Raw genomic sequence first — 15,572 nt, 5'->3', positions numbered from 1 at the left:
GTATAAATTTGGTTTCGCTTTTGCACCTCAGAGGACACACCTGGAACTGATCTGCAAAACTCAAGTGATATGCAGGCAGGAAGGTCTTACATAGAGGGCATAAGAAGTCCTACAATATCACAACCAATATCCCCGCACGCGTCTAGTACATCACAATCTACTGATCAAAAAGGCGAGGAGATTTGTAGCTCATCTGGTATTGATAATGCATATGAAAATGTGTTGTGTGAAGAAAGTTTCTCTACTATACCTAAGAAAGACTTAATAGAAGATAATATTTATGAAGACCACATTCCTGATAAATTAGAAGAGAACGAGGACATACAACCAATAGTAAAAAATGATGGATATGAAACGCATGATAGTGAATCAGAATCCGAAGCTCAAGTTGAATACACAGATAACGATTTAGACGAAGTCTTGTTGGAATCAGATGTTGAAGATAAATATTCCGACAACAATATCCCATGTGAAAATGAATCACAAAATATGGAAAATAAAGATTGTGAAGATAATCAGTCAGAAACTCCTCCAATACGAACGTCAGGTGAAGATCATTATTTACCAATGAGCCCAAGGAAGTCATCTTCAATAGAGCCTGTTCAAAAAATGATTATGGAAAATTTTAGTGTTTTTGATCAATCTATGCCACCCATGTACGAAGATAATCCGTATGTTGAAATGAATTTAGGAACTGAAGATGATGATATGCAAACTTATGAAATAGTTTGTGTTAATAATGGGGCCGTTGAACCAGTTTATATGGAATTAAGCAACGTTAGACTGGATGAAAAAACAGAAGATATGAATACAAAATCAAGTCACATAAGCGATGCAGCTTCTCATTTTGCAGATACAAAGGATCCGACACTAAGACGTGTCTCAAAATCTGAAAAATACAGAGAAAAAGCCGATAGTTCGGACGCAGACGATGAATGTTCGAAGGATATATCACTTGATGCTCCGTACAGTAGATTTAGTATATCTGATAATTTCAGACCAGCCTCTTATTATCTTGGTGGCAGTACGACAGTTTTGAGTAGACATGATAGCACTGATAGTGAAATTCTACCTCCTCCACCAATTCCAAGTTCATCTCCACCTTGTGATGAGCTTTCTGACGAAGCTTTATCTCGATATGTGTTAGACAAGCTAGATAAATCCGATATATCACAGGATAATTCAATATTAAAAATGTTGACAAATGAAAAACAGAACATGAACAAGATGAAAAGAAAAGCAACATCTTTAATGATATACGGAAGTCGTACATCTATACATGATACTCTTACTAGAGGTGAAAAAGTTCGTCACAACCGAGCTAGCTTAGCAAATGATAGAAATAAGATAAATGAAGATGATAAAGCTACTGTTGATTTATTAAATAGATCTTTATTAGATTTGAAACGTAATTCTTCAGATTACATAGACTCTGATTCCTTTAGAAGTTGTATAATTGAAAAAGGATTATCTAGATTATCATTGGATTCCGACGTAAGCAGCAAATTTGAAGTAACACCATCTAATGTTTCATCAGAAATTACGAGTTTAATAGACGAAGAGTCTATTTTAGATTTACGCCATTCAGATACTTGTGGTGAATCCAATTTTGAAAAAGTAAGACCACTATCCGATAACTCACTGTATAATAAAATAACAATTGAAAATGTCTTTAATGAACCAAGTTTAAGTACTTCCAGGGATTTCTTATTAAGTTCACCACCAATTGATGAAAACGAATTGAGTTTGAATTTGAATCCAAGAACTTCTTTGCCTAATAATGAGACTGGTACAGCACTTTGTTCACATAGTCGCTCCTCTAGTACACCAATAAGTTATAGTACATGCCACACTAGTCATATTAATTCTCCTAATCAAATTGTGGAATCCAAACGCTTAGCAGCACAATATAAAAGTATTGCTGAACATGCTTCTGGATATATAGGATCGCAGAGTTCATGTAGTTCTATAGGAATTTCAAATTCGCCTATATCATTTTACACTAAAAACTATAAAGGAGAGACATTACTGCGAAAGAATTTAAACAAAAGTAATATTGCCGATAAAGTTAAGGAGTTCGAAACAGAGAAGATAAATATCAGAGATGAAAGCAATGCGTCATCATTATCCACTGGATTTCATAGTAGGGAGAGTTCTACTGAGCATGGTGCTCCATATTATTATTCTGATCTTTCATCTCAAGAACATATCAATGTTCTTCCAACTTCACATTACTTGAAGAATACTAATATACATCGCAAGTTGAATAATCAACGTCGACGAGGCCCTTTTCATAAAAAGAATGAAATATCGCATATTCATAATCCTATTCATAGTAATAATACTACTTTTGTATCGAGTAATTCATTTGAATTAGCAGCAGCAAGAAGCGTATCAGTTGAGTTTCTTAGTGCGACAGAAAAAGACACAGAAATTGATTTAAAGAATATATATGAATCAACTAGCTATAAACAGTCAAAAATACCTGAATCTATAAATTTACTACCCGGTCTAGTTTGCAAAAGAAGTACTAATAATAATTTGGAAAAAACTCCTTTAGATAATGTAAATATTCCAAGTCGTTTCGGGAATGAACGAGTATCTACTGGAAGCATGTCTTCACATTGTAGTGAAAATTCATCAAATACAGTTTACTATGATGCCGAAGCTGAAGCAACTACCTATGAAAACGTATGTGTTGGAGAAAAACATTGGGATGAAGATAATTTATGGAGAGATAATTTAAGAAGAGTATCTCATAGACATGCTCGTTCAATGGATGATTTAGATGCTATGCCAGATTCTATTCATTTAAATGTCGATCCAAGAAATTTAAATAGTATAAAACGTGTTAAGAAAAACGAAACAAAAAAGGTAAACAGAAACGTAACTTACGTTAACTGTGACATACAAGCAGAACTTTTAAGGAACCAGAATAATACAGAACTGCGCAGGGTCGATAACGACGAAAAAATATCAGATGACAACGATGTTTACGTGAGTCTTGCAAATGAACTTGACTTAGGAAATGAGCAGTCTGATGAGGGTGTTTATGAGCAATTGACAATTGATTCTGCGGAAAATTCCTTGACAGTTAAAGACAAATCAAGCGATTCTAACAAAAATCAAGAAAAGAATAGAAAGCAGTTTGAAATTGATAGAGAAAAATTGAGACAGTGGGATTTGATGTCGAGTGGATTAATGAAAGGTGGGTCTGGGCGCGTGCGGGGTGCGGTCGTGGGTATGAACTTAAACGAAGCTGCATGTGGTTCCGATAACAGAATTGAAAATGCAAGCAACGAAGGTATCCACTAAGATTCTGTGGTCCCGTAAAGAACACTATGTAAGTTTGATTTCCATTCAATTATAGGCAAAGCAAAGTCACTTTCGCGTGTATTCATTTGGCATTTTTATGTATTCACACTCGTGGAAAGCATTTAAACAAGATAAGGTGTACAGAAACACAAAAGCATGTTTTAATTATAACATTGTACATAATAATACTATCACTCAAAATGTAAATAGGTAACTTGTTACTTGCACACTTTATCGTGTTTATAAAATATTTAAAATAACTCCTTTTTGTAATTGTATCTGTATAATTATAATTGATATTAATCTTTTCCAGCTTCTATGACGATGTCAGGTACTAATTTAGAAACTAACACACACAATAATCAAGTAAATCAGCAAACACTATCAAAGAAAGCATATCTTGGAAGCAATACATCGATTGGACGCAGTAATAGAGATGGCAATATACCAGTTAGGGCAGTTAGTCCACGAGTAAGATGGGTTGAAGACAAAACAAACGAGCAATATGGCTCACAACAGATGTCAGCATCGCAACAAAACGTAAGATTTTTAAATAGTAGATAATAGTAATGTAAAAAAATATCTTCCGTTTCAAACAGGTAATTTTTAAAAGAATAGAAAACAAGTTTTTTTTATTGAGTTTGAAGATACATACAATTTTGGAGGATATACCTAATCATTTTATTTTTATTTTAGTTAAATACATTATCAGCAAACGAAGAATCATGGGCAACAGCAAGGTCACCTTCTAGAATATCCCAACAGCCTATTAGTGCTGTCAGCCCTCGAGTAAGAAGATATACAGAAACTGAAGAAATGGTATGACTTGGATCATTTTACTCTATCATTGGTTTCGTTAATTTATTTTATGTTACGCTTTTATGATTTATTTTATGTTTTGTTTTGCATTGGTATTTGTTGCATTTCTTAGCAAAAGGTGCAGTCGCAAGTTTTAAGTGAAGTGCCGACAGCTGGAGAGCTTCTGGGAAGAAGTCACGAAGAATTGGTTCTTCTACTTATACAATTGCGAAGGCGTCACGCTGCAACGCATCGATCGATAGAACAATGCTGTTTACAAATTAGTAGTATAGAGGTGCATATGCTTTTGTTTGTTTTATTTTCATGCCATATTTTATGTTTTATGTATTTATTTGATGAAATCATTATCCAGGTTATCAAAAGCTAATTCAAAATCTTATTCATAGGAATGTCTCAGTTCATTAAAAGCTATAGAACGGGAGGAGAGCTTACGTCGTCTAGAACAGTTGAAGATGCAATTAATGGAGTTAGAACAGCAATATGCTAAGAGTAAACCTTTAGTGCAACTGGTGGATAATATGGTGAAACTGGGATCTTTGTACAATAGACCGGGATCCACCATTGAACGGTTAGAACGCAATCAACGACTCAGGCAAAAGGTGCTCGCTGAACATGCTTTGGAGCAACAAAGGTAAGTCTTAAGGAAAAATATGACCTAATTAATATTTTGCTACTTTCTAGTCCTTTACTTCAACTTTTCATCATCCTTTGCATAGACGTTAAGTTTCTGAGTTTTCAGGTTCTGTTCACCTAACATTAGACGACCCATCGGCCAACACATTTGACTCGAAATAACAAAAAACATTGATTTAAAACTTTTCTATATTTAAATATAGTTCTATAATAGTTTTAAATATTTTATTGTAGGTGGTTGGAAAGTGCAGCTGCAGGTAAACCGTTAGAAACAGAAGCGGCCAGAGTCCGTGTGGCGGAACTTTGGGCTTTAGAGCAGGAGTTAGCTGACGAGGCTTCTATCCTTCAAGGATTGAAAACTGATAAAGATGCTATTGATTCATTGCTTACAGGTAATTATTTTGTTGCAGTAGAAAAATAGTTTATGATTTTTGTAATGTGTCTTTGGCAGAAAATATTTTAGGTGGTAGGTAGCATATTCACTTTTGTGTGTTTGGAGAACAATAGTTAAAATAAAATTTTATTTTTTTACTTCTTGTTCACTTCTTTGTACTTGCTTAATTTGTATATTGCAATGAAATATTTAAATAGATTTGTGTTATTTAAAGAGTGCAATGTTTTCTTTTTAACAGGTGTTCGTCACAAACTAGACACCGTTAATATGGACGATATGAGTAACCCCGGAGGAGGTTTAGAAGCCGAGTTGGCGCGAGTCCATGCAATGTTGGCGCACAATTCTAAGGTTTATAAGGTTTTCATCTATACATGCACTTATTATTTTTATTATAAATACTTATTGGTTTATATTTTGGGTGAATGAGAATTTTTGTTGTAGATAAATCTGGTCAATTTTGATGGCATGGTATTTGTTCAATTTTGTGTTTCCTTGCATGCCTTAGTTGTTTCTGTAAATAGTTCACATTTGGAATTTAATTTATTAAAGAGTTGATTAAAGACCTGTTTCTAATGTGAAAATAATTGTGACTTACAAATAACAATAATTTATGTTAAGATAAATTCAAAGTAAGATTAATAAGACTAACATTAGAAAAACAATTAAGTCGAGAAACAGCAATCGTATTACCATCGGTTTTATTGAACATCAAAAAGTGAACCTTGGGAAATTTGTTGAATCGAAGCAATGTCGTCGGTATGCCCAAAGTTTTTAAAATTGATTCAATATGTTACACTTATTAATTTTCTTCGTGTGCCCATAATCCATTTGGTGGAGTTTTTAAATAAAAGAGAACATCCATTCAAACATTTATTACCGATTTGATATCTAAAACACATTATTATTCTGTCACTGTTTCTATAATTTCCTTGTTATTGTCACTTACGTTGAACTGATAGTATGTACCTTGTTATTTGCGTACTTAATGATTTTTTTACTATTTATTGTACTATAAGCTGTAAGGTACCTTTTTATAAATAAAATATTCTTATTATAATAATGACGAATTGACAGTGGTTCTGAAAGAAGTCTAATTGACTAAATAAATGTTTGGGTTTGAGTTTACAACCTCCTTTATTTCGAACAGAAACTAGAACAAACGGTAGCGGAGAACGCTCGCCTGGAGCGCGAGTTACAGCAGCTGCGTCGCGCGTTGCGCGCCCGGCGGGCCGCACCGCAACCCAACCCGCACACCGCTCCCACTGCTATGTTAGAGGATGGTAAGTTATTTCAAGTATGAAAACACTTAACAAATAAAAAAAATATATTTTACGATAAACTCGCATACCGCTTCGACTACTATATGAGTGAGGATGGTAAGTTATTTGTATGAAAAATTGGTAAAAAACATTATTGTGAACAGCCTGCTGCGGGGACTGCTGATAGAAGTTAAAATTAATTATAATTTTTGCAACCGAACCTCAAGAAAAAAAATGTGTGAAAAATGGCAGTGATAGAGAGTTAGAGACTGACGGTGGAACTTGAAAGTAAAAACATTTAAGGCAATAGTTGCGTTTACAGTATATTTAAGTATTTTATTATATTTTTTGTACGCCAGTGTAATCTATCCCCTTATATTTGATCTCTACTTACCCTTAAGAATAATTAATTTCACAGAAGTGACACGAGTCCAACAACTAGTGACAGCGTTGCAGCGTCAGCGCCAAGAACTGAGCCGAGCGGTGCGACATCTCACGCAGCAGTCGCAAGCGTTGCAAACTACGCATAATGCCATGCCAGGTAGGTTTTGAAGAAAATGTTTATAGAGATTTAGTGTAGCGGTGTGTAGGGAGATGAAATTAAAGATAGCGGCCAATAAAATTTATATATTCCTCTAAATTACACAAAAATATATATTACTTTAATTACTACTAGACTGGTCGGTGGCGCGAATTACGGGACAACTGGGGGTGATGCTGTGTGACTGTGCGACGCGGCCGAAAATCCTGCGTCAGCACAGTACCTTTTATGTATTCAAATTCAAATGCTCAAAAAAAATTTTTTGCTAAAAAAAGAAGAAAAAATCAGCCTCAATTTTTTTTATTCGTACCACTTTTTGTGTATGAATTTTCTATTTACATCATTCCGTGCAAATGTTTCAAGTTAAGGAACGTTGGCTGTTCAGATAATTTTCTATTAAATTAATTGCTAGCAAATACCCACAATTTGTAATCGATTTATCTATTTAACTTAATTATAAAAAATAATAGCATAGATACCTAATTTACTTTCAGGTAAAAATCGTCCCACCTCGTACTGGCAAGAAACGAACCTAGATACCGGGCATACAATCGACCATGGCCAAGATTACGACTACGAGAGTCAGATCTTGCCTCCAGGGCATTACGGGCAGAGTAATGTGGAGCCGTTGTATGTGGATACTAGGGGACCAGGGGATGTGACGTCACCAATGACTAGTGAAGATATGCAGCATTCGGCTTTCGGTACGTTTTTAGATATTTTATATTATGAAATGATCCCAATATATGCATAACGTCGTTCATAATGCTATGTAATTACACAATATGCTATGTAATTTTGAGTAAGTTTGCGCCCTTTTCATTAACTTTTTTAGATTATTCTAAACAATTTGTCGGATTTAAATAAGGGTTTAATCATTTAAAAATGGTTACGTAAGTGTTAAAGTGTAGATACTATGTAGATGTAGTAGAAAAAAAAAACTATCACACTCTCATACAATAAAAATTATTTTCAGGTAACCTATCTAACGTGGAGAAGCAAGAAATAAAAACGGTACGCATCGTAAAACGGGAAAGCGAACGACGTCAACGAGACAGAGAACGATCTCTCCAACCAATGACCGACTGGTCATCTAACATTACCAATATCGACCAGTTCCTAGAAGAAGAATTAGTTCAACCCTTGAATAACTACCGGGCGTCATCTCTACCAAGAACAGATTATAACAAATTTGAAGAATATTATGCCAAGCAAAATACAGAAGCACCTTACCTAAGATTCGAGAAGAACATGGAATTAAGCCCTAAATACCCATCCAGCCCATCTTTATCCAACTATGACTATTCCCGTGATATTTCTATGAGCAGCTACACTAAAAGCTACGATAGATCTGGTTACGACAGAATGTCATTATCCAACCAATATTTGAATAGCCCTACGGATAGTGCAAGAACATTAACAAATGACCCCATTTCGAAGACCAGTAGCGTGATGAGTTTGACGAGGTCTAATATAGAATTGTCACCGATATTTAAAAGTGAAGCTGCGAAACAGATAATTACAGAAATGTCGGATACGCAGAAAAATGGTTCTCTCCATAGACGTCAAGTTCCAAGGGAAAAGAGGAGGCACTACACGGCACCGCATCATTTGAGTGCTAAAACTTTGAATGAGTTGCCAAAGGATAGTTACAAACATGATGTAAGTTGAAAATATTTTTTTTTTTTAATTTTTGTAGGATTGTGTTGATGTAGATGTATTGATATTGCGGCCTGCAGGTGCGTATGGTGGATGCTTATCGCTTTACTTCATTTAACGGTTCTGGGATTTTTTTTATTAACCTTTTGAAAAGGATGCTCTTAATGGGTTAATTCAAAAAAAATCTTCAAATTAACCAAAAGATAATTTAACTTTTTATCATAACTCAACATTAAAAGTACTAGCATTAAAATAAAGAAACAATTAATAGGATGGATTTGACAAACGCAATGTACTTTGCGTTTTATATGAAGGCTTAGGTAGGGTTTGATTTATTAAAAAACTACACAAGAAAAGAAGCCTCGCAAAGTGGGGCTCTGCCGTCTCATAACGGACGCATGGTAAAATTAAATTCTCAGTATAATGTGTTTTTGTGTGCATTGTTAACTAAAGTGATTTTTTTGTTTATTTATAACTAGCTATCCGCTTGCGCCTTCGCTCACTTTGTCTAAAACCTAATAAATGATATACGTCTTAAACCTTCCTCTTGAATCATTCTATCTTATAAAAAAACCGCATCAAAATCCGTTGGGTAGTTTTAAATATGATTTATACTATGAAGTGATATATGTAATTGACAGGCAATGGGCCGTTCGGTGGACGACGCGGACATGGAGCGAGCTCTGCGGGGCGCAGCGCCCGACGTGGTTCGCTCAGCGCTGCCCAACAAGCCCGACTCTATCGACCAGCTACTCGCTGCGCCGCAGAAGATCGTCATCCCGGAGCGATATATTCCTGAGAAGGTACTGACCTGAGATACTGATCGATTTTCTTTAGGGACAAATAGGTGATCAGAAGATCGTCATCCCCGAGCGGTACATTCCTGAGAAGGTGAGTGCGCTACGGAACTGTACCATCTTGTTCCGCCATCCCCATTCTTCCATCGATTGTCGAGGCGCACAGATTCTAGGCATCGCCATATGGTGGAAGTTCCATGTACCCGGACTAAGCGGTTCGATTCCACGTTTTTTATCCGAACCGCGAGGGACTGGAACATGCTTCCTGAGTCTGTGTTCCCCGACGAGTACAATATGGGGGTCTTCAGCATCGCGATCACTACGGAGTACACGGTGACGGCGTCCGCTCCGCTCAACACTTAGAACGCTCGCTTCGCCACCGGCAGCTTGATTCTAAAAATAGCCTAATTTAGAAATCCAAGGGTTCACATTATGGAGTTCATATTTACGGGTCAGATTATTTTATTGTATTTTGAGACTGAATTACTTGATTGCATATTAAGCTATTGCATAGGTTCTATCGCGGGCCTTGAGTGCTGGGACCGAATTCAGAAATTCCGTAACGAAAAAACCTCACGCTCCCCACTCCGACGGTCACGGAGATGTGGCTTGAAGGCATAGCATGCAATAGCTTTACCGCGGCAGTCCCCGAGTGCCACACGTCTTTTGTTTATTTTTTACAAAGATGTATTTCGCAATTCTTTAGCAATAAACTGCTGGTCAAATTCAACTATACATAGTTATTTATTTCTAATCTTCTTATTTACAGCCGCCAGAACTTTCTCCTGAAGAACAACAGAAGAGGCAAGAAAAAGTTGAATCTATCAAGAAGATGCTTACGAGCTCTTCAGGAGATGCAAGCAACAAGGTACTTGGAAACCAATCAACTTAACATGTAAAATAGATTTAGTTCCCAATACTAATTCACCTGGAAAATAGAACTTTGAACTATAATCATAATTAAAAACAAATTATCAATAGCGTAAGGAGTATTCATCGGAATACATATTATAAAAAATAAATTTCTTACCTTACGTTTATCATTTCATATTTCATAATATCATTTAATATATTGTCTTCTAACCTTTTGTCGAATCTTTAAATCCATTTTCACTTTATTGAATAAATGTAGTCTTGCATCCTGTCTTGTTCCGCTTTATCATATATGAATGTATTGCATGTTTCATTACCATTCTCATTATTATCCTAAAGTATACTTCTATGTTATCCAAATGTATCGTAAATGTGCTTGCAGATGATCATTGAGTAGTTAGAGTTCACAAGTTACTACTACTATACTCCTATAAACTAATACTACTTCTATAAACACTTTCCTTTTATTCTCTAAATCTTAAACTATTAAAATTTCAAATTTAAATTTTCATACTGTTTTACACATTGTATTTATCATCAAATTGACCATCTTTGATCTATCTATTTTGATCCTCTTTATCATAATTTCTTGTATTCTGATAGTCGTTTTCATCATCAATTACCCTTATTGTTTATTTCTTTCTTAAACGTACTTTGGCATTTTTAATGTAAACTTAAATGGTTAATAAATTGTTAATGGCATCACTTTGAACTTTAAATTTTCTAATTATATCTATACCTTTATCATCACAAACATTAAGTTATTTTAAACGTATGTTAATCCTAGTATTTCAAGTAGAAAAATACCCTATAAAAGAATTGATGTTATCCATATCCCACTCTTGACACTAAATTCAAGAAAAAATAGTACATTTTTGAAACTAAAACCACGAAAAATAGTAAAAAATCATCTGCAAGCACAAAGCTTGTTGCTTCGAATGTTGGCTGTACATAACGAGCTGTATACATGTTAGAGCCCGGACGGCGAGAAACGGCAACGGGAACATTTGCTTCAGATGAATCAGATTCTCGCCAAGCAGGTCACGGAGATGAGCAAAATTATAGCCGGTAAGTTTGGAGTGTCGTTTTTGAGAGCTGAAATTTTTATATTAACATAAAAAAATACTTTTTCTAGATCTGTACCCCTAGTGTGAGTTTGATCGAGTACAAAACGTTACTATTGCGTCTGCGTTCCAGCCGAATTAGTATGGGAAATCGAACAGCGCCCCTAGCGGACGTATGGGGACGTATGGGGAAGCTTTGATTCCCCATACAAATTTCGCTGTGACGCAGACGCGATAGTAACGTTTCGTACTCGATCAAACTCACACTAGCCCCTCTGAGAAAGGTCACTTTCCCTAAAATATAGAGGGAAGCGCCTTCTTAGACCACATATTGGCTTAATATCAGACGAGATTGTGGTCAAGCGCTTCCCTTTTGTCAATAAAAAAATCTTGAATATTATGACTCTTTAGTTAGAAAATGTTAATTTTTCCTATTGTATAATTGGGAATGACCTAATGACTTAACGTTGAAAGAGCCGTCTCTTCAGAATAATGATGACTTTAAAATATTAGTTATTTTTGTAATAAGGCTCTCTTGGACGATCACAATAACGATGATTTTGATTTTTTTTAATGAAGTTTGTCGTTTGATGTATTAAATTGTTTATAAATCAATTATTGCTGATTTTTAATTATTTCTTGAACTATAAAAACAATTTAATGCATATATACTAAAGTGTTTTATTAACTCTTAATTGTTTGCTACGTAATCAGTAATTTCACTGTAGCAGCGTTTTGATATAACTTTATTTTGTTATTTTATTTTGCACTTTTGTTATTTGCTACTATAAGAATTAGCATACGCATGAACGCATGTTTTGATTCTTTTTATGAAGACAGGTATAAAAAAATATTAAAAATAACTATTAAGCTATTCCTGTCTTTGTAAATAAATGTTAGTTGATGTGTTGTTGCATTAAAAATTTATAGTTGCGAATGATTAAAATGATACCAAATTACATATTAAGGAATACAAAAGAGCTAGTTTTCTATATTTTCATTACTTACACTAAATCTTTACATAAACATTAGTTTCCTGCTCGAGTTAAATATCACAATTGAAGTAGTGTGCAACATAATATTATAGATTTCATAAATAATTCTTATTCAGTTCTTTTTCTTAATTTCCACTCAGCTCTTCGAGGTGAATAAAATAGATTTTTACCCCTATAGTATATTTCCTAAATTATCCCAAAAGGTATCATTTTAAGCCTTGCGCCATGCAAATTCTTATAACACCAGTGACTAACGATCACGTGTGTCCGCAATCCGCATGTAACAATTGGCTTGGTGTCACTCAACAGGAACCAACACAGAGCAAGGGCCGTCCACAGCGAACTGAAACATTTAGCAATTTAGTATCCATATAATATAGCTAAGCACTAAATTGGCAATACGGACGGTCCTTCGAGAATCTTCGTCGCAGCATGGTTTCCTTTGTGCATTTTGTTGTGAGTAGTTTTTTTTTGTTTGTTGCGTTTTTTTTAAGTGAAACTTCTTTAGGTGCGTTGAGAGTAAAATTTTAAGGCGTTATGGCAATACCGTCATCATGGAGTATGGTGACGATTTTGGTATCTTTGAATCTTGCTAAAGAAGTTTCACTTCTGACACGTGTGTTCGCCACACACGCTCTTTTTTGTCTGTGCTTCGTGTCTAGATATATTTTAACTCCGTTTGTCATTTGACAGTGAAAGCATTGGAAGAGCTGCCTCTTCAGAATAACGCGGAGGATTCCGACCTATCGCCGGACGTTGAATTGCCAATTTACCAACAAAGAGAGAACTTTTTTTCGTAAATAAATGTATTGCTTTTAATAAAGAAAATTGTCTTGCCTAAACGAAGCCCCAATGTATATGTCTAAACAGCTTTTGCCATATTTTAATGTTATCTTTAGCTAAATATTTGATATTGTTAGCTATTGGTATTGGAACTCGGTGTTGCATTAGTTAAAAATATTGACGTTGTTATGCTTATGGATATTCGTAACTAGATACAGGTAAATATAAAAAATAACATGACCAATTTATAGAAGACCCCAAATGCAAAGGCTATGGTGAACCTTTTTAAAAACGATGAAGCTTATCTTCATTGTAGAATACATATAATGATATAACGTTAAAAATATTCTATAACTGATGAAATTATAATTATATCAATGAGCTAAAAGTTACTGTTTTCAATGTAAGGTATATATTAATCAATTTGTAAATTAAGTATTTAACCTATATTATTTAAAGATCAGTACATTTCATACGTTTTTTTACAAAAAACGGTATTACAACATCACAACACTGATTAAACAAAGATTAACGAAGTCGAAAATGAAATTATTATAATACTGTATGTATGTATGATTTACCTGTTTAAACTTAATGTTCGTAATGTTTGTGTATAAGTAGTACATATCAAACGAATACCATATTATTTGTATCTTTATACATAGGTGATGCTTTTAGGAATTGAGTATTTAATATTGGCTCAAATAAAACATTCCCTATAGAAATGTGTACGTTATTTCCTGTAAAATCAATTATTTTGTATTTAATGTCTTCTGACAGCGGCCTTTGATCACGATTATACTTATGACTTAGTATGCCTACTTATACAAAACGATGCCATGTTAATTAATAAATTAGACCTTAGATAGTGCACTTATTTTTTTTGTACCTACGACAGTAAATAAATTTAGTTTTAATACGCGTGAATATAGTTATTCCTCATTTGTTCGTTGTTTTATTGTCTGTTGTGTTCGAACGAATTCAAATGCGTTTTAGTATTATTCGTTAATAAAATGTTATACATTTTTATTTAATTTATTTTTAAGGTGACGTGATTGTTTTCCAATTGAAGTGAATGTACAAAATTCGATGTTAATCCTTTTATTGTAGATTTTCATTTTCTTTATGTAATTACTAGGTATTAATTTTCCCTTAATGAACGATGATCACAATTCGTATGCCATGATATTTTACCATATTATTATTTGTAAATAAACTAATATTGCACATAGTTCGTCAATTGTAGAGATTATTAAACTTCTTATGAATAAATAAATATATCAAGCTTGTTTTTCTAACAGCTTCGTGTATAGAAGCAACGAATTGGTAATCCTTGTGATATAAATATATATCGTATATATACTTCTTCATATATATATTGAACGTAGAATAGTATAGTCTAAGATCCCACTGTAGGATTAATTCGTTCATAGTTTTTTTGATGAAACCAAAATTTTATGTATATTTATAACTAGCTGTGCCCCGCGGTTTCACCTGCATTGCTCCGTTTCTGCTGGTCTTAGCGTGATGATATATAGCCTATAGCCTTCCTCGATAAATGGGCTATCTAACACCGAAAGAATTTTTCAAATTGGACCAGTAGTTTCTGAGATAAGCGCGTTCAAACAAACAAACTCTTCAGCTTTATAATATTAGTATAGATTAGGAGAATATATATCGGCTAGATTTCCAGTCAAAATTTGGCCGCAAGCATGTTTAAAATTTTGGTTTCATCAAAAAAAAACTATGAACGAAGTAATCCTGCAGTGGGATCTAGTACTAGTAGGCCCGGTACTATCAGCCTATAAAATAAAGCTTTAAAATACTTATGACTTAACCCTATCGTATGTTAATATATTAAAGTTAACCTATACTTGTCTAATCCTATCTTTAATCTATGTTAATGCTGGAATGGTAATATTATATTGTAAATGTATACAACATTGCTTATCTTCATAGTGGATAATATATTAACTAGATTAAGTTTTCCCTTAATTTCTTAATAAATCTTGTAAGGTTAAGTGTTTGACTTGAGATAAATGTTTTTGTTTCTATTATTTCTATTCTTCATGAAAATATTTGCAGTGTAGTTTTGGTAATGCTATTTTCTTATATTACCTTACTTCCTTTAATATTTCTTTCAATTTAAGATCTTAATATACCTCTATTGTAACGTACTGTATGATAGACAATAAATTATTTGTTCGTAACTGTTACCAAAACTACATATTATTTCTATAGTACCTATGTATTTGACTTTTCATACTTAAGGCTTCTCTTAAGCCACAGAAATGATTTATCTACCCTTCTCTGCCTATCTCATGGACTGTTCTTATATCATTTATACATAGTCAATTATGTACGTATTCTATCCTTATGAAAACAAAGATTGTTTTATAATGTAATATTGTATTGGAAAAATAAAAGATATATGAAATAA

General features: G+C 33.9%; 1 protein-coding gene across 1 annotated transcript in view; it reads left to right on the top strand.

Annotated features, from left to right (window-relative positions):
• kmr (pleckstrin homology domain-containing family A member kramer) overlaps positions 1-15,572 on the top strand; it is a 47,902-nt gene extending 32,330 nt beyond the window's left edge. Inside the window, exons 10-24 of the mRNA XM_090114034.1 lie at positions 32-3,304; positions 3,629-3,855; positions 4,012-4,134; positions 4,247-4,408; positions 4,521-4,765; positions 5,002-5,159; positions 5,400-5,509; positions 6,309-6,441; positions 6,839-6,961; positions 7,456-7,665; positions 7,938-8,623; positions 9,262-9,423; positions 10,187-10,285; positions 11,265-11,358; positions 13,043-15,572. Coding sequence (XP_089970160.1) covers positions 32-3,304; positions 3,629-3,855; positions 4,012-4,134; positions 4,247-4,408; positions 4,521-4,765; positions 5,002-5,159; positions 5,400-5,509; positions 6,309-6,441; positions 6,839-6,961; positions 7,456-7,665; positions 7,938-8,623; positions 9,262-9,423; positions 10,187-10,285; positions 11,265-11,358; positions 13,043-13,149 — 5,912 coding nt within the window. The 3' untranslated portion in view covers positions 13,150-15,572. The remainder of the gene's footprint in view (positions 1-31; positions 3,305-3,628; positions 3,856-4,011; positions 4,135-4,246; positions 4,409-4,520; positions 4,766-5,001; positions 5,160-5,399; positions 5,510-6,308; positions 6,442-6,838; positions 6,962-7,455; positions 7,666-7,937; positions 8,624-9,261; positions 9,424-10,186; positions 10,286-11,264; positions 11,359-13,042) is intronic.

Source organism: Colias eurytheme, chromosome 20, assembly GCF_061535395.1.
Source record: "Colias eurytheme isolate Ceu_HAF_F1 chromosome 20, ilColEury1 Martin Lab GWU primary, whole genome shotgun sequence".
NCBI classification, from domain to species: Eukaryota; Metazoa; Arthropoda; class Insecta; order Lepidoptera; family Pieridae; genus Colias; species Colias eurytheme.
This window is presented reverse-complemented; position numbering and strand designations above follow the sequence as displayed.